The sequence below is a fragment of a genome, unplaced genomic scaffold (assembly GCF_019419815.1).
Source record: "Pyrus x bretschneideri cultivar Hongxiangsu unplaced genomic scaffold, Pyrus_bretschneideri_v1 Contig15, whole genome shotgun sequence".
Lineage (NCBI taxonomy): Eukaryota > Viridiplantae > Streptophyta > Magnoliopsida > Rosales > Rosaceae > Pyrus > Pyrus x bretschneideri.
Genome location: NW_025999446.1, coordinates 3,709,454 through 3,728,391, shown reverse-complemented (window position 1 = coordinate 3,728,391; position 18,938 = coordinate 3,709,454). Strand labels below are relative to the sequence as shown.

General features: G+C 37.4%; 4 protein-coding genes across 4 annotated transcripts; 2 read left to right on the top strand and 2 right to left on the bottom strand.

Annotated features, from left to right (window-relative positions):
* The first annotated feature begins 644 nt into the window (after window positions 1–644).
* Window positions 645–5,518, top strand: LOC103944568 (RNA-binding protein 208-like). Its single transcript, XM_009355039.3, has 13 exons — window positions 645–787; window positions 1,168–1,302; window positions 1,701–1,762; window positions 1,961–2,063; window positions 2,408–2,484; window positions 2,612–2,673; window positions 2,787–2,874; window positions 3,162–3,237; window positions 3,561–3,591; window positions 3,688–3,807; window positions 4,341–4,426; window positions 4,526–4,699; window positions 4,977–5,518. Exons 2-13 carry the CDS (start codon window positions 1,183–1,185, stop codon window positions 5,232–5,234), a joined length of 1,257 nt encoding a protein of 418 aa, XP_009353314.2. The 5' UTR covers window positions 645–787; window positions 1,168–1,182; the 3' UTR covers window positions 5,235–5,518.
* Window positions 5,519–7,474: 1,956 nt separating this feature from the next.
* LOC103944569 (BURP domain protein RD22) lies at window positions 7,475–7,948 on the bottom strand. Its single transcript, XM_009355041.2, has one exon. The coding sequence runs from the start codon at window positions 7,946–7,948 to the stop codon at window positions 7,475–7,477; it is 474 nt and encodes a 157-aa protein (XP_009353316.2).
* Window positions 7,949–12,743: 4,795 nt separating this feature from the next.
* On the top strand, window positions 12,744–13,853 carry LOC103944633 (casein kinase 1-like protein 1). Its single transcript, XM_048580581.1, has one exon. It carries the CDS (start codon window positions 13,197–13,199, stop codon window positions 13,842–13,844), a length of 648 nt encoding a protein of 215 aa, XP_048436538.1. The 5' UTR covers window positions 12,744–13,196; the 3' UTR covers window positions 13,845–13,853.
* Window positions 13,854–14,071: 218 nt separating this feature from the next.
* Window positions 14,072–17,634, bottom strand: LOC103944572 (U-box domain-containing protein 35-like). Its single transcript, XM_009355043.3, has 10 exons — window positions 17,387–17,634; window positions 17,146–17,246; window positions 16,888–17,009; window positions 16,500–16,705; window positions 16,356–16,413; window positions 15,933–16,239; window positions 15,740–15,841; window positions 15,238–15,666; window positions 14,291–15,049; window positions 14,072–14,182 (listed from the first exon to the last, which is right to left on the bottom strand). The coding sequence occupies exons 1-10, from the start codon at window positions 17,592–17,594 to the stop codon at window positions 14,144–14,146; spliced, it is 2,331 nt and encodes a 776-aa protein (XP_009353318.2). The 5' UTR covers window positions 17,595–17,634; the 3' UTR covers window positions 14,072–14,143.
* Between the last annotated feature and the right edge of the window lie 1,304 nt (window positions 17,635–18,938).

The following is an 18,938-nucleotide window of genomic DNA, read 5'->3' as shown; positions in this document are numbered from 1 at the left end:
ATGCTACATCCTTCGCAATTTCTTTCAAATTGGGGAGCCCAAACCGAACCATAACTGAACCCCAACCTGATTTTGAGAACAAAATAATAAAGGAAGTTAATTTTGTACTTATTTTTAGCCTATCAAATACGATTAATGACTCATTTAAATATGCTTTTACAATGACTAAAAACGATTTTAGTGGAATTGATCTCTAAAAACAGTTGAAGTGTTTCTTGAAGAAAACACTTGATGTTTTTTGCAGAAAACATTTTAAATGTTATTTTAAAATTCATTTATTTTTATTAAGAATTAATTTCAGAAGTATTTTATTAATTTTTTTTTTAATCATTTTAAAAACGGCGATATGAAATGGCGTATATAACGCAAAAAGCCAAAAGCGACAGAATAAATAAAATAAATATTGATGTGACAGAAAAGGTTAATATAATTAAAATAAAAAAAAAACAATGATTAATGGGACAGTCATCTTATTCTACGATTACAGATGAGAATTCTTTTCGGATTCTTTTTATGAGAATCTTGCATATCTTTCAATTATATTTGTTTATTATATATTCTGCGATTATAAATTATTGTAAATTTTTTAAATAAAATTAAATAAAAATAATATATGATAAAAACTGATTACACGATAAAACGTAGTAACAAAGAGAAGGAATTCTCATTCTTATTCTACCCGAACCTTAGTCGTGTGCTTTTCAGCCTTTCACTGTGAGAAAGTTGCTCCGACACAACAACACACAGAAGAAGCCACACCGAGTTTCGCTCCATTTTCTACCCTCAGGTTCCTATCTTCCCTCTCTCTCTCTCTCTCTCTCTCCCCTATCTCTCTCTCTCTCTCTAACCCCTTCTTTTTCCATATTTTTAATTTATATTTGTTTCTGGGTTTCGATTTATATGAATTATCTTATCTGCCACTCCAATTTCTCACATTCAAGTGAAAAAATAGTTCAATTATTCAGAACCCCCGAAAGTTTGGGACCTTTTAGAATTTTGACGTTTGAATTCAATTTATTTTTCATTCTTTCGGTTTTTCTCTATGTTCTTGCACTTGCTCTGATTATGTTGTTTGAAATTGAAAATTGGGATTTACTGGGTGATCTGCCTCTGTTTTTCTGATTATTTTTTGGGGTTTTTTTTATTATCAAATAATAATTAAATTAGGGAGTATAGTGTAATATGCAACAAAGATTGAAGCTTCAGCAACAACAAGAAGAAGCTATAATGCAGCAAGCCCTTCTTCATCATCAGCAACAACAAATGTACCATCCTGGTGTGCTCGCTGCTGCCATGTCTCAGGTCTCTCTCTCTCTCTTCCCTTCTCTCTCTCTCCCCCTCCCTCCCTCCCTCCCTCTCTCACCCTTGTCTGTGCAGAAATTATTGTTTGCCTGCTTTGATCACAAACTTAGATGATTTAGGTTGTTGGGTTGCACTTGATTCATTCAGAGTTTCAAACCTTATGTAATTCAACAGAGTAGCAAGTAATATATTGCTACTACATTTGTTTTTTAATGGGGGCTTAAGTTTATATATACCCTTTGGTTGCCAGAATTTTGTTTTGAACTCTTTGGTTTCATAATTTTCTCGGGATTTTGGTGCCCTTTCATAGATTATTTGGGGCTAGCATCATCTGTGGTACGGTCTTAGATTTTCTGGGATTATTTGTTTATCTTCCTTCTACATTTTACAATGTGCAGATGGAGCCTATCCCTAGTGGAAATCTGCCTCCCGGATTTGACCCGTCTCAGTGCAACAGTGTGTAAGTGTTAGATAGCGGTCTTCTTTTTACTCTATTTCTGGAATTTTATGTTTTCCTTCCCATTCATCTTTATGTTTGTCTACTTGAAGTTTCTTTAGCTGAAGTGGACAGCGGAACTTCAAGTAGTTCATACCATTTCATATTCAAAAGGATAATTTTCTTTTGAATTAAGGCTTATTATTTGATGGTGGGTTTCAGCTATGTTGGAAACATTCATGTAAATGTCACCGATAAGCTTCTTGCTGAAGTCTTCCAGAGTGTTGGTCCTCTTGCAGGATGCAAGCTCATCAGAAAGGATAAGGTACATCACATGATTCAGGTTCTTTTGAATCATTGTATATGATTTTGTCATTGTTCTTTTGAAGGTTCTGTTTTTCCTTCAGTTAGATGGAAATATATGCGATAAACTGACACATCCATAAGACATCTAGTGTATGCCAATTGGTTACCCATTAAGAGTCATGAAATGATTCTACAAGTGCTTACACTTTGATCTTGTGACATCATGTATTTCTTAAACAAAAAATGTAACTAGCTGATGAAATTGTCAATTGTGGCAAACAAAATAGGAATCCTGTGTTTTAACTTCAAAATTGATTTTCCTTAACGAATTCATGATGTGGCTGTATATATATATTTTTGCAGTCGTCGTATGGATTTATTGACTACCTTAACCGACATTCTGCAGCCCTTGCAATAATGAATCTGCATGGACGCCAACTGTAAGCATTCACTTACTTTAGAACAAGTGTGGCTATTCTCTTGCCTTTCTTTACTTCGATCATGTATGTCTGTCAATAGCTTCGAGGATTGATTATATTCATTAGTCTTTCTAAATCTGATTTGCAGTTATGGTCAGGCTCTTAAGGTGAATTGGGCATATGCCAATAGCCAGAGGGGAGATACTTCAGGTTGCTTTGAGCTTCAGTTGTTCTACTGCTGTGCTTACAATTTTATTTTATTTTTACGGGTTCTTACAATTTAATTAGGGTTCATTCCTTTAATGCAATTTTACAATGATCAGGGCACTTCAATATATTTGTCGGTGATCTTAGTCCAGAGGTTACAGATGCAACTTTATTTGCTTGCTTCATGGTCTATCCTAGTTGTTCGTGAGTTCCTGTTTCTTTTTATTATCGTTTTCTGTTTTCAAGTTTATAAAATTTGTATCTCAGGTGCTAGGGTAGCATGTTTTAGTTTTTCCTCATTGCTTTCATCCACTGTTCATGTTACTGACGGACTAAAGGCTCAGGGCTGAAACTTGGTGTAGAAATATAATAGTTCCACTTATTTGTGTTTCCACCTGGGTGTGTAACAGTGTGAATCACCTATTAAATTCCAAATGTCCTGCTTTTAGGTTTACAAGACTTTTTCTTATTGTCCTTTTTATCTTTTGCAGTGATGCAAGGGTCATGTGGGATCACAAAACTGGCCGCTCAAAGGGATATGGCTTTGTTTCGTTCCGTGAACAGCAGGTATTAAGTTGTTGTGAGTAGAACTAGAGTTTTGGTGAGATTCGTCCCACCGAAAATCTCCTCCCACATTTGTTTGAAAACCTAGAATCACATCAAGGTAGCTTGTTTTTTGCACTCTTTCGTGTGATTAGTGGTGCACATGAAATGCATAAACCAACGCTTAGTGCAATTGGTTTTTCCGTATCATTTTTGCTACTTTGTGTACCAAAAAGTGTTGGTATTAACATGACACCATATTTTGGTTTATCAAGTGTTGATTTTACATTCTTAGAACTCTGGTACATCATAAACTGATTAAGTGCCTCTTGGAAATTTTTTTTCAGGATGCTCAGAGTGCTATAAATGATTTAACAGGTAACACATCTAAAATGTTGCGTCATGTTGCATAGTTTTCATCGATGTTGAAACATAGTAATACCAGTAGTGCTATGGTTGATGCGTTTTGGACAGGTAAATGGCTTGGAAATAGGCAAATAAGATGCAACTGGGCAACCAAAAATGCTGGTTCTAGTGAAGAGAAGCAGAGTAGTGACAATCAAAATGCTGTTATGCTTACAAATGGATCTTCAGGTAGCTTGAAAAGTTTCTGACTTGGTTGGCCCACAGTACTTATGATGTTGTGTTAAGCCCGGGATTTCTTGTTTTGGCCTTCTGGGACTTCAATGATTGTGGCATTTGAGATAAGATTGTGCCAAAGGAGCAAATATGAAATTTAAAGATTGTGCTCAAGAGAAAATATGAAATTTTAAAACGGGATCAAGATGTAGGCCCTTCATTACTTGAATCCGTTTCCTCTGCCGCTGTATGATGAAATATAAACATATAAGATTAGCCTGGTGTTGGTTGTCTCATGTAACAAAGACTGACAGTAGTGAGTTCGACATTGTCAGTGAAATTTTCCTTCGCGTTGGTCTAATATAACCATAGGTGTTTAACCTTTGCATTTTCTAGTGCAATTTAAATAATTGGCTAAAGCAGATAGTTCTTCGATTTATGGTTGACCCTGTTATATGTTGCCGAACTTTATGATACTGGGGTTGAGTGGGAAGTTCAGACAAGACTTGATGTGGATGGCTTGTTTTTGTGGTTACTTTATTTTGCAGATGGAGGTCAAGAGAACTCCAACGAAGAGGCCCCTGAAAACAATCAAGCATACACAACTGTCTATGTTGGCAACCTCTCCCATGAGGTGATTAAACATTGATTCTGGCTACGTTACATTTGGATTTAATTTTTAAGCCTTAAAGTTGGTGGTCTAATGACTTATATATTTGAACTTCCTTTTCAGGTTACTCAAGCTGAACTTCATAGTCAGTTTCATGCTCTTGGGGCTGGGGTTATTGAGGAAGTACGTGTGCAGAGGGATAAAGGTTTTGGATTTGTGAGATACAACACTCATGATGAAGCAGCGTTGGCTATTCAAATTGGAAATGGCAGGATAGTTCATGGAAAGTCCATGAAGGTAATAGAAACTCTAATGTAGATTTGTAAACTTTAATGGTCATGCAGTTCCTTTGCGTCGTTCATACTTTTCTTCATTGCACATGTGCACATGACACTTGACGCTTTTCAGTGGGTTGCGATGCATTCAATTGACCTACAATTGAAATCCCGTGTTGACAGTGACACCATTTGAAACGATGTGTACTGTACGTCTTTTGCTGGTGGTAAATCAAATTACAAACAGTGTATATCTGTCTTGATGAAACATCTATTGTTTTGTGTGACCGTGTATGCAGTGCTCGTGGGGTAGCAAACCAACTCCTGCCGGGATAGCTTCTAATCCACTACCTCCTCCTGCCCAGCCCTATCAGATTCTTCCTACTGCTGGTATTAACCAAGGATATTCTCCAGCTGATTTGATGGCTTATCAGCGTCAACTTGCCATGGGTCAGGCTGCTGCCACGTCCATGGCATTGAACTCTGGCGGATCCCAACCTATGTACGATGCGTATCCTAACAGTTCATCCGGTCACCAGCTAATGTATTATCGTTAACACTAGGGGCCGGCGGTGGGTTTTCGGCAGAGTTGCTATTGTGTTTGGTTGCATTGTGCCAATTCTTTCTCTTGGACGTCGTCAGTCAGTCCGCGTGTGCTATGCGTTACTACAAACGAGATTGTGCGTCCCCGTCTTTTTCTTCTTTTTTTTTTATTATTTATTATTTTTTATTTTTTTTCCGGTTACAGATTGTGAATTCATCTTCAGTTACATGAGTTTTTGATCTCCTATGTATGTTGTATCATGTAATATGTGATTAGCGATGTGATTTTCTTTTTAAATTTGTGGGATTTGTTATGAAATGGGGATTTTTTATTTTTCTCGATGTAAGCAGTCACTCAAAACTAGTTCCTTTTATTTTCTTGATCATTTCTTAAAAATCTCCGGAAAAAATTAATCAAACTGCAAATCAATCGGTTGGAAAAAGAGGTGGTATTTCACAGCAACATGCAAATGTATGAAATTGTCAGTTTCTCGAAGGTGGCAAAGCGCTAACATTGTCAGCTAAGCTTCCTCAATTAAGCAAGTATAAACACAGGTGTGACCAACCCACAAAGTTGTCACCAATCCACGCACATTCTGACGTTAAATTTATCTCAAAAGCAACCGTGAATCCATGATTAAGTACAATGGAGAAAATGGTACATTTATTTGGGCCTCGACAAAAGAAAATTTCAACCCAGGTTTGCCAGAGAGTATTCCGCACTAAGAGATTACAATGATGAACTATCCTTGTTCCGAACTGCTTTTTTGAAAAACACTATGTTAAGAAGCACTTATTGTAAAAGCATTTGTATTAGAAGCATATTGAAATTAATAAAAAATGCAAGTGCTCTATGAAAGAGCATATGAAGTGTTTCTTAAAAAAAAAAAAAAAAAAGTCAGAGCACGCGCTTTTAAAGCACTTAAAGTGTTTTTATTTTTTTATTTTTTTTTGAATTCATAAAGACTTCTATCTTTTTCTACCGAACATAGTTAGAAGCACTTTTGGTAATCTTGAATGTGGTGAATGTTGAAAGGAACACTCTTCGCCTTGGGTTCTATGACCTGAAGACAAGGTTATGTCAATTGCTATGAGGTTCAATATTGGTTTGACTGTCTATGTGTCAAACTTTGAATAACTTGAAAGTAATACTTTGCCGAGAAAGCTAATGAAGTGACTTCTTTCGGCGAAAGAAACCAAACACTCTTCACCGGCTGAGACTTAAGATAGATAGTCAATAGAGCTTGAGAGACTCCCTGTCTAACGAGACAACCAAAACTTCTAAGGCAAGTAACTCTACAACTTAGGTTTTGTCTAACTAGATAGCTGCCTTTGCTAGTTGCTTCAGGAAAATCCGCATAACCAGACAGTCGTTGTCATTTGGTTGCCAACTCAAACCCGTCTAACAAGATGGAATTCGTGCTAATAATTAGTAAAGTATTTAGTGTTTCACATAAGTTGTGAGAGGTTTTGCATAAAGCGTTGATTTGTGTGTTGGGTTGAAGGTCCTTTCTTCTTATAAGCTCATGTAAAGTTCATTCTCCTATCAATGTGAGATTCAATCTCAACATGCCCCATCATGTAAGGAATTTTAAGCCAAACACGTTGATAACACAAACTAGGTGACGTGGAGCACGTGTGGTGTTAAGCTTCACACAAAGGACAACTTGCTATGATATCATAAAGAAAGTTGAGGTTCCACATAAAATCAATTGGCAATATAGAAAGCAACCTAATTTCTTATAAGCCCATATAAAGTTTCTTCTGTCATCAATTTCGGATTCAAATCTCAATAACCTGACGTAGAGTGTAGGATACCAGGCGGTTCTTGAGTTTTTGGTGGCCATGCTAGAAAAATAAAATAGGGCCATTTCCCGGGCATTGTTTTCACATGAATAAGTATTCACTTGTGCCTCATTTTGGCTTAAACATAATAGTTTCACCAAAATAAAATTATATAAAAGGAAATTAAGTGCAAAGAGAAGGACATGTTTAGTTTGGGAAATGTATTTGTCAGCGAATCATCACACCGTCGCTGAAGATAGCTGAAATCGAAGGAGTAGAGGGTGAGAAAGATATTCTATTCTTCAGTCAATTTCGTCTTTTTCTTCTTTGGAAACTAATATTTTCTTGAAACTGTGCTAGCCTATTCTCAAGGCATTCCTTTATTTATTTTCATGGAGCAGAAGCAGATACAACTCCCTTATTCTTATGGACTCTTTTTCAGCTGACTGATAGTCGTTTAGTACGATGATTAGGCAACTGAAACGATGTATTGATCATCTAGGTTTTTTTCTCTAAGCCAGGTAAGATGTCCGTCGGAAAGAAGATGGCAGAGGGGACCTTCTCCTGGTTTAAGATGGAGCTGTGACAAGCCCCAATTGTTTGGTGCAAATTTAGATGTGTCTCGATGGCAAATGATTACTGCATTAGCCTTGGTCCCATCAGCACCTTCCATAGGCACCATATAGGCCCTTGTCTTTTCTATGGCATGGCACAAGAACACAGCAAATGGATAGCTCATCTTATGGCACGTAACGACTTTGTCCTCCGCCAGAACCTTCACTCCATCGGTTATCGTGTAAGTCTGCTCCACATCATTGTTGGCTCCTCTTTCCACCTCCGTCGACATTGTTTGGATGTTACTTCCGAGCTCGGAGGTGGCGAAGTCAACCAGTGACTCCAAAGAGGTAGCACAATATCTTTCTTCTCCTTTCATGGCTGGCATTTCGCAATAATCAATGGTTTCCTTGACACGTACTAATTATATAACAACATGTATGCGTATGTGTAGTCCCTCGCATGTACTTTGCTGCGTTAATTTGGTTTACGCTGCTAAATCTGCAGACTTAGTATCCAAGAACTTTCTCCGTCCTGCTGGCGCTGAGAATCAACTTGACAAAGCCACCGATGCTCTTGGCCCTTGCGCCGGTTTAGTCCTCATGGAGAAGGACTTGCGCCCTGGAAAAACAGTGAAATATGGCTTCCCCAGAGATACAACTAGCAAATCATCACGTTTCGTGTCCCGCCCAACCGCAGAGTCGATCCCCTTCTCATCAAACAAAATGGAAGAGATTCTCAGACGATTTTCGCTGAGGCCGGGTTTTATAACCATTTTGTTATTAATTTTCAATAATTTACACACACACAAACCTCCAGGATGGACAAGTTCACTGAAAGCTTTAGGCATTGGTGTGTTTGGCAGGACGGAGTTCCAGTAGGAAAGTTGAGGCAACGGCTGCCGGACAGCCGCAGCATGACTTGCCATTGCCACCAGTGTGGTCAGCTGCAACAGTTGAAGTCGAACCATCATTAATTAAGTCACAGATAATTAAGAAAACAACGAAATTAGTAAACATTAAAAGGATAATATCCAAATTAATTAACTAGAGATGGAGCTAGCTTATGCGTACAGTGAGAAAAGCAAACATTTTTGAGAAACGGAACTCCATCACAACACTAAGATGCTTTATCTTTTGCAACTCAGAGTTTGCTAGTTGATGATAACAAAAGCGAATTGGTTGAAGATTTATAGGGAAGGGAAGAACAGAGAGAACTGATGTAGATGCATGCATCACATGTAAGTTTGGTTGTCTGGATTAGGTGTACAACATGCAGACCCTCCCATTGCTTCGTGTAAACCTCCTCCATTAAAATGGAACGTTACAAACGCAGAGCATGCAGTGGCTGGAAATTAATCTCGTTCTTCAAGGATGTAATTTCGTGGCAGAATTCTTTTGTAAAGGAAGTAGGTAGGTTCTATCTCATGGGGAGTTTTCATTCTTTATGGACAATTTTTTTTAGTACATATAAATTATATTTACGCTAAAGGGTGGATAATAATTTTTCAAGTATAAATGGTATATGTCACCTTACTCTATGAAAACTTTCACATATATCAAAAACTTTATTTCAATTGACCCAAACACCCCAAAACTAAAAATCAAATCAAATTTTAAATTTTTTGTTTGAAATTAGCATTTGTTTCTTTTATACCCAACTTTTTTTTTTATATTCCTTTATACCCAACTTAAAAATTAAATATGAAATTTTCTAGTAAAGTCATTGTGACATCCCACATCGCCCAGGGAAGTGATCCTTAAATGTATATTCCCATCCCTACCTAGCACGAGACCTTTTGGGAGCTCACTGGCTTCGGGTTTCATGGGAACTCCGAAGTTAAGCGAGTAGCGCACAAGAGCACTCCCAGGATGGGTGACCCATCGGGAAGTTCTCGTGTAAGTTCCCAGAAACAAAACCGTGAGGGCGTGGTCGGGGCTCAAAGCGGACAATATCGTGCTACGGTGGTGGAGCGGGCCCGGGAAGTGGTCCCCCCCGGGCCGGGATGTGACAGTCATAGTGTTAGTGGATTGAGTAGTTAATTGTTAGGGAGAAGGAGAATAAGCGAGGATTAAACCCACACCAGAGTGGATAAACATGTTTTCTTTCCACCATTAGAGTAAAACGTCATTTTAAATTATTTGATTTACCTATTATGCAATTATCATTAAAGATAGTAGTATTTAACATAGATATGAAAGAATAACTGTGGGTTAACCATGATAAAATTTTCCAAACCTAAATCTTTGTATCAGCCTATATCCTAGCTATTCAAACAATCAAAAAGAGTATCTTCAATGTAAAACTAAAATTTGGACATACATCTATATGAGTCTAAAAACTTATAGGTTTAATACTTTTGCATTGAGGAGAAAAATTTAGAGTTTTGGTAATTTGTTTATGTATATTAGACTCACAACTCAAATTTTATTTTCTTGGTTAAGTATCATTTTTCTTTATTAGCATGAGCTCCACATTGGACTTAAATCTCATATTGAAACTCAAATATGAATCTCACTTTAGCTAGAGGCCCAAAAACTGAATTTGGAGTACATTATTGATAGCTCATTGTGAGACTTAACCACTCCTTCACTTCCTTAATGTAGATAATATCGTTTATTCAAAACAAATAGTTCAACTCATATTCCGTCCAAAATTTACCGATTGCATCAAAATATGTTTTCTCAAATGACAAATTTACCTTCAAAGATTAAATTTACACGTACACTCTCAATTAGTATATTTATATATAATATATAATTGAAATGAATTAGAATAATACTTGCATCCCCATGTTTATTTGATACATTTGGTGACTAAACAATCTCCAATTTGAATGTTTTGTTGTGGGATGCTCTTTAAATGAAGATTAAAAAATTGAATGGTTTCGATTATAAATTTTTTAGAGTGAAACTACGTTATTTGTATTTGGTGGAATATGTGCATTCCCCCATGAGAGGGAATGCAAGTGTTATTCCTACCAAAAATGTTACCTTGCACTCGTGAATATATGAAGGAAAATACATTTAAGGAGTGCAAAAAGACTTTTAAGAGTACTAATAACACCACCCATAAATTATGCACGGTGAGAAAAGTAAAGAATTCTTGTGACATATGGATACAATGATGAAACAAGAAATTAAACTCAGAGATATTTTGGACTGAAATCAGTTGTTGGGTATGTCCAAGGCCCAACAAGTCGAATTTGGTGTGGAAAACTTATTGGGTATTTATTGTGGCAGCAAGTGAACAGTGTACAACCTAAGATTTAAAAGAACCTTATGCTGTGGCATTGTGGGCAGCAAAACCCCTCTTTCATAGAAGGGAGGCTGCTCAATCAATTTTTACATAAGAAAAGTGCTTTCCATCCATTGTCAAATTCGTAATTTCAAGGGGATAAAAGCTCAAATTACCAAGTGGAAACTAATTCTCTAACATCAATCATATCAACAATTTGGATAAGAGGGAATGAATTGAGAAGAAATGGCTTACTCTAGAAGAAAGAGACGATTCTATAAACGACAGTAGAAAAGAAGAAGAAAATGACACTCAACTCAAATTTAGAATTGCAGAGCTGTTGTATACAGAGGGTCAGACATTATTTTGTATTTTTTATAAATTTCGTTAAAGAAGATGAAGGACGATGAAGTTTGAAAGGAGTTACAAGGAAGACAACGGAAGGAGGGGTTAAAGTGGACATGCACACATATCTAAAAATAAATATTTTTTTATCTTTTGCTTTAATCATGTGGCATTATCTAATTGAATAGAATTTAGGAAAAATGAAGTAAAAATCGAGTTATAAGGGTTTAAGTAACAAAATTTGACTTTCAAGAGACAAAAATAATAAAATCAAAGTGGAGTTTTAGGAGTGTAGTCCTATATAAGGTGCTAACAAAAAAACCCTCAAATATTGATTAAGGTGCTAGTTGCTGAATGCTGATCAAATTTCTTATTTTGTAGGGTATTTGATACGATTTTTGGGTGGGATCTTCGTATTTATTAATTTTTATATTATTAAACATGGAAAAGTCAAGGACTGAATAATTTTCTTTGCTCCCATATATATATATATAGTTATAAATAATTGTTATAAATAGGTAAAAGTTAGAGAGATAACCTTTACTAGTGACAGGAGCGAAGCAAGTATAAAATATTACACTGTAACTATAACACAAGGGGATGACAAATAAAAGAGGGATGAATGGATACTGATGTTATTTATCTTTCTTTTTCTCTGTATTTTGATAGTACACGGAGCGCACTATTTATAAAGCAACTCTAGCACACACACTTTGAAAATACAATCTCCTTCATTTCCAAAGGCTACATTACTGTGTGGGTATTGAAAATCTGTGTGGGCATTCATTAATCTGCCAAATATTTTCAACATTGCCAATGTTTTCAACATATATATATATATATATGTATGTATGTATGTATGTATGTATATGTGTGTGTATATATATATATATCCATTATGGGTAAGTAAAGTATGTGGTCAATGATTTCTTGTTAATCAAGAAATATCAATGATTATTAAACTTTCTAATTAATTAGGGTTTTGATGGTTAAGTCATCCAATGTGTAATTAAGATGTTTTCTTCTGAAATCTGATCAATTAATGTTCTTTTCGTTTTAGGGTTTTGATTTAGGGCTAGGGTTTCTCTCCGTTGCGTTTTGGGCGTATGGAGTCTCAGGTGGGGGAAAGGTTTCGACTTGGCCAGAAGATTGGTAGCGGATCATTAGGAAAGATATACCGAGGTATTAACATCATTTGGAAAGATTTACTCACATAGACATTTTGGACCGCGTATTGGATAAAATTGTAAGAAGACAATGGTACACTGATTTGAAAGACTTTGTATTTCATAGTTTGTGCTGATATTTGTAATTTTTTTTTTGTTTTATGCCCCATGATGTTAATCACGATGTACATCTTTTAATTAAGACACAACTTTAGTTTCTGATATTCACGTTTGAGTTTTGAATAGATATTTGTTATATCCTATGTATGTCATTATGTTTAATAAAACATCTTATTTAAAAACATACATTAGGTAGGAAAAAGAAAGTGCATTGGCCTATTTTCAACAGTAGGAAGCACAGATTGGTTTGGAAAGAAAACTTCAGGCCCCAAATTAGCACTTGGGTGTCAGTTTAGGGGCATGAAATTCAACAACCCTTTAATAATCCTAGAATCGTTAGGTTCCCTTGGGAATTACGGTTTTAATGCTTCATATTTACGTCAGGAATTCTCTCTTTTTGAGGATCCTTTATTCCGTCTTTTTGGTTGCGTTATTTCCCTTCAAAACCATTAATTAATTGTTTTCGGTCTTAAGCATTTGATTTAGGGCTAGGGTTTTTGTGCCGTCGTAGGGTTTTAGGGGGATATGGAGCCTCTGGTGGGTGGAAGGTTTCAACTTGTTAGAAAGATCGGTAGGGGATCGTGTGGAGAGGTCTACCGAGGTATTAATATTCAGACAAACGAGGAGGTTGCTATTAAGCTCGAAAGTGGCAAGACGAAGCATCCACAACTGCTGTATGAATCGAAGTTGTATAAAGTAGTGCATGGAGGACCTGGAATTCCGAACGTGAGAGCGTTTGGCTCTGAAGGAGACTAAAATTTTCTTGCCATGGAATTACTCGGACCTAGTCTTGAGGATTTATTCCAAGTTTGCAACAGGAAATTCTCTCTTAAGACGGTTCTCATGCTCGCAGATAAAATGCTAGATCGAGTAGAGTTTGTTCATTCGAAAGCAGTCCTGCACCGCGACATCAAGCCAGACAATTTCGTAATGGGAGTGGGTCGACGAGCGAATCAGGTTTACATCATTGACTTAGGTCTCGCTAAGAAGTATAGAGACCCTTCAACTCATAGGCATATTCCTTACAGAGAGAATAAAAGTCTGATAGGTAATGCAAGGTATGCAAGCGTAAATACTCATCTTGGCATTGAACAAAGCCGCCGCGACGATTTGGAATCACTTGGATATGTGCTTATGTACTTTCTAAGAGGAAGTCTTCCTTGGCAGGGATTGAAAGTGGGAACAAAAATGCAGAAAGATGAGAACATCGTAGAAAAGAAAATGTCAACTTCTATTGAGTCCTTATGCTCTGGTTACCCTTCAGAGTTTTCGGTATACTTCCTTTACTGTAGGTCGTTGCGGTTTGATGCTAAACCCGATTATGCTTCTCTGAAGAGACTCTTTCGTGACCTTTTTGTTCGTGAAGGTTTTCAGTTCGACTATGATTTTGATTGGACTCGCTTAAACGTCCGGTAACTTCAACCTGGTGTTAATATGTAGTCTTTATGGATCTTTGGTTGTTTCAATCTTCATACTCGTATCAATTATCGACAAAGAGAATATATAAGAAATTGATAGTTGATCATAAGTAATTGACTACTCTAGAATACCAAAAACCAAACTGTCACATACATGCTGAGTTTCGTCGACTCGTCAATTTATCTACAAAACTTGTACAATTTTTTTTTTGTTGTGCTTAATTACTTACAATCCTTAGACATGTTTTCTTAAATAGTCTACGGTTTGAGATGATAGTGATTGTTTGCTGGCTATTCCTAGCTCTCAGCAGATCTTGTTTCTGGTTCACTCCCCTCCTGCAAAACCCAATCAACACCTTTTAGATCGCATTCGACAATTTTCAGGGTTCAAAGTAGGATTTAGTGAGAGAAAGAGGACTATGTTTATTGTCCATATACACTTACTAGCTGCACAGAAACTTGGCTGTGTTCGGACGAGGGGCTATGACCACCAGCCATCAGTGTTGGGTGCATTGTCTCTTCAGCAATCCCTCTCAATCTGTTAAGTTCTGGCAGGATAACCTTTCGAAGGTCCGGCCTGTCTTTTCGTCGCAACTCTGCACACTGGAGAGCCAGCTTGGCAAACTTCAATGTGTCTTGAACCGGCCAATCTGGCACTGATGGATCCAGCATATCTTCGAAAGTCCCCTTCTCAATAGCCCTTTCAACATGGTGAGTCAATCCCATTGCTGGCTTGGCTGTGATCATTTGCAGAAACATAATCCCAAGAGAGTACACATCAGACTTAACACCAAGCATGCCGGTTTGCTGATACTCAGGGTCTATGTAGCAGAACGTGCCAGCTGTTGATGTCATGCGATACTGCGTCACAGTGTCAGCAACAGATGGGGGCACAAGCCTGGCCAAGCCAACATCGCTGATCTTGCTCACATAGTTGCGGTCAAGCAAGATGTTAGCGGGTTTTAAGTCGCGGTGGACTAGTGGCTCTGGTTTGGCCTGGTGGAGGAATAGCAAGCCTGTCCCAATTTCAGCTGCAATCTTAAATCTAAGTTGCCAAGAGAGAATTGGACTGTTTCCTCTACGAAGAAGACGGTCTTCCAGGCTCCCATTAGCCATGTACTCATAAACCAAGCATCCATACTCCGGGCAGGCTCCCAGCAGAAGAACCATGTTAGGATGCCGTATAGAGCTCAATACTTCAACCTGTTCATAGTAATTAGCAAATCAACCAAAAAAAAAAACTAATGTTTCCAAATTTATAATCCCTTGTCAGACAGCCCGACAATACAAGAATCAACCAAACTGGGGGTCCAAATACATAGTCTTGCAGCATAAGTATCTTATATTGTCAAACTGATTGGAAAGAGAACACGCGCCTTTTTGTTTCATACCTCTTGGTTGAACTGTGATCTTCCTTGTGCGGCATCTGGACGTAAAACCTTAATTGCAACAGGAGTATGGTCAAGATTACACCTATATACAGGACCGTAACCTCCTTCTCCAATCTTGCGGGATTCTGTAAAGAACTCCGTGGCAGCCTCAATCTCTTCAATTGAGTACTTCCTATACCTGACATCCGACTGTTGCAGAGCGCTAAGTGCCTTCTTCTTCTCTTCGTGTTCTTTGAGTGCTTTCATTTCTGCATTGATTCTTTTTTGTGCTTCCAGTTCTGCAATCCTCTTAGCCGCTTCAGCAGCCTCAATGGCTGCTCTGGACTTAGCTCTCTCCTTTTCTACAATAGCCATTGCGGTTTCCTCAGCTAGCCGCGCCTCTTCCAATCTCCTTTCTTCTTCTAATTTCCAGCGCTGGAGTTCTACAGCCTGTAAAATAACATCAATTATCAGACCTATGTGAAATCACGAAGTTGTAAAATGTTGATAGAATTTCGCCTACCTTTTGCTTCGCCGAGAGTGCCTCTTTACAGGCAGTGCTATACATTTCCATAGTTTGCTTGAGCTCCAGCTTTAGCCTTCTCATTTCAGCCTCCATGTCTTCCTGAAATTCGAGTGACAAAAAACATTTGTATTGTAACAAAATTTAACTGGAAGTACAAATTCGTAAATTAATAGAGTCTAGATGCTCTTACCATTGATGCAGAGGATAACCTATCACTATCCTGAGAAACCGAAGAGAATGTGGGTGGAGAGGAGCTGACATCCACGGACCTCCGTCCAAAGTACTGCACAGACTCAAAGCTGTGGTTCAAGTCTATTTCCGTGCTGTTGGACATTCGTGGTGGGGTGACTCTTCCTGAATCTAGGTTTTCGTTATAAAATGCAGGGAAGATACGGTCAATGCTCGGCCTTCCAGAGCTAACAAAAGATATATCAGTATCCGGCATAGGGAGATCTGCATACGACTTCCCGTTCGGGCCTTTCCTAGTAAACGGAGACCTGCTTCCCATGATATTACAGTTAGTTCTCACAACAAAATAGATAAATTGCTTTATGTTTTAAAAACCATTTTGTCCATCTTCATTGAAAGGGAGAGATTGAGAGCTGCTACTGACCTGAAGTAGTCCATTTCATCGTGGGATTGACGTGGCGGTTCTGGTGGCTTTTCATTTCCTGGAAGAGGATCCAACATTTTAAGGTTCCTTGACTTTCAAAAAATTAGTGGGAGATGATTATGCTTAAGGGTGAAAGAAACTAACCTTTGTTACCCGAAGGAGGGAAGACGTATGGCTCTGACTTTGGGCTTGGGGTGTGGTTACGAGCTGGGTTGCGTAGGGGTGAGACAGCCGGGGCAGGACGTGAGGCGGCCCTCCTTGATTGGAGTTTTTGCTTGGATACAACATATACATTACAAAAGTCTGGTGCCGCCTTTGATATGTTTCCTGGAATATCTGATGCTTTGAATCTACATAAAATTTATAAAAAAATGAGACAGTGTTCTGTGGAATTTCAAGGCAAACAAAGCAACGTAACGCCCTAAAGAATTGGTTTCATAGTTTCAGAAATTTAAACTTGCAATCAAATAGCACAACTAGGAGGGTAAATAATTTGTTCAAGGGCAGCTGACTTAGAAACGAAGGTACTTACCTGAGAAAGCCGGTTTTTGCTGAGGCACCAACAACCAAATGCTCGATTGCAGTTTGAGTAACGTATTCAACTAATGCTTTCGTTACATCGGAGTCTTCTAGTACAAGGTCTCTGCATTGTATCTGAATTTGAAAAAGAAAAGATAACACACAAGTAGAAAAGCAATAAAAATATTCAAATCCTAAACAGATGTGTAATTGTTCATGAACCCTAAATGAATATAATTCAAGAATGCAAGTATAAGTTCATCAAACTCACATTTTTACGTGTGCAAAAAACACGAAAGGGAAGGAACAATTCCCGGGTTTGGGGATCAGGGTCTTTGCATACCAACTGTTGGTCCCAATTTGGATTACATCCTGCAACCAAAAATCAAACACCACAATGCAAAATCTTGAGGTGTGATTTAACTTAACTTGCATATCAAGCAACAGAAGAAGAAAACGGGAGCGTAAAAATCACTGGCCTGAAAATGAAAACATAGGCAATATGTACGTACTTGGGGTGGAATTGGAAAGAGAATGCGACTGAGAAATTATGGAATGCTTGACCTTGACATGGATGAGAAGAACAGATTGGCCTGGTTTGATGAGACTGTCAATTGCCCATTTGAGAGCACATTGGCTGTTCTTGTCCCTGTCTATTGCCACTGCCACAATCCCATTCCCTGCTTCCTTCTTGTCCACTTGATTATTGGGTAGCCACATTTCTTTCTTTCTCTCTCTCTCTCTCTCTCTCTCTCTCTCTCTCTCTCTCTTCTTTTCCTGTGCTTTCTTAATCTTAAGAAATAAGAAGAAAAAACCAAACAAAAACAGCAAGAAGAAACAAAAAATCCAATGCAAACTACCAAACAAAGCCTTAGAATCCCAGAATTAATAAGGGTTTTCAAATTTTTTTTTGGTGGGATTTTAAATTTTATATCTTTGTTTAAGCTTCTTTATCTCTCTTTTGCAGCAGGATCTCTAAAGAGAGACAAGAAGGATTTGCGTTTCAAGTATGTGTTGTGTTTGTGTTGACTTTAATGTTACTTTTTTTGTTGTTTGAGAGCAACCAAACAAGAAGAAGAAAAAGCACTTTTGGGAATAACAGACTTCTTTTGATTTTTCACTGGTGAATCCATAAATCTCTCTCTCTTCAATTGGGTTGTTTTTATGAGAGACCCTCCACCATTTGCGGATTGTTTTGGTGTTTTAACCTCTCCCTAACTAATGACTATATTTTTGTCACTCAGTCAACCCTCCCTCTCCTTCAAATTCTCACCCACTCTGCACAAGGACAAGATTTGATCCATTCTTAATGACAATGCATGAAAAAATGTAATTGTTATTCATTTTTAAAACAAATTATAAGAATTCGGACAACAAATTGACTCACAGATTACGAAAGATCAGTCACAACTCACAACGTGCACGTCAATTCCACAAAAATGAATGGTTAGGATGAGCACATGCGTGCATCGGCAACTCATTTGAGCAATTCTCTATAGGTTATAGTCAATGTGAAACCATTATTTGAGAAGTCAAGAGTCAAGATTTCTTCAAACAAGATAACTTAATCTAAACTGCATATTAATGAAATATTCTTTGTCAATCAAAAGAGGGTGAAAATATATTTTTGTCTTCTATCACAACAAAAAAGTTAAGAACAGTAATGTAATTTCACAAAACAAAATTTTGCTGTTTTCTGTTTAAGCCTCACCTACATGTAACTTTATCATCTCTAATTTTTAAAAAGTAAAAAAAAAAAAAAAAAACCTCTCTCCCTCCCTCTCCACTCCAACGTTCTCTCTCACTCTTCCACTCTCCTTTAATTTTTAAAACAAAAGTACAAATTTTCACACATTTTGTGTATGGCCATAAGTTGTATTTATGATTATGTTCCACATCTTTCTTATTGGATTTTGTTTTTCTTGTAGGCCAAAGAAGCTTGCTATGTTTATTATAAATAAAAAAATAAATTGGTGAGAAAATACATTGCTAAAGAAGTCTGCTATGTTTATTATAAATAAAGAAATAAATTGGTGAGAAACTACATCACAAAAATTCTCCAAC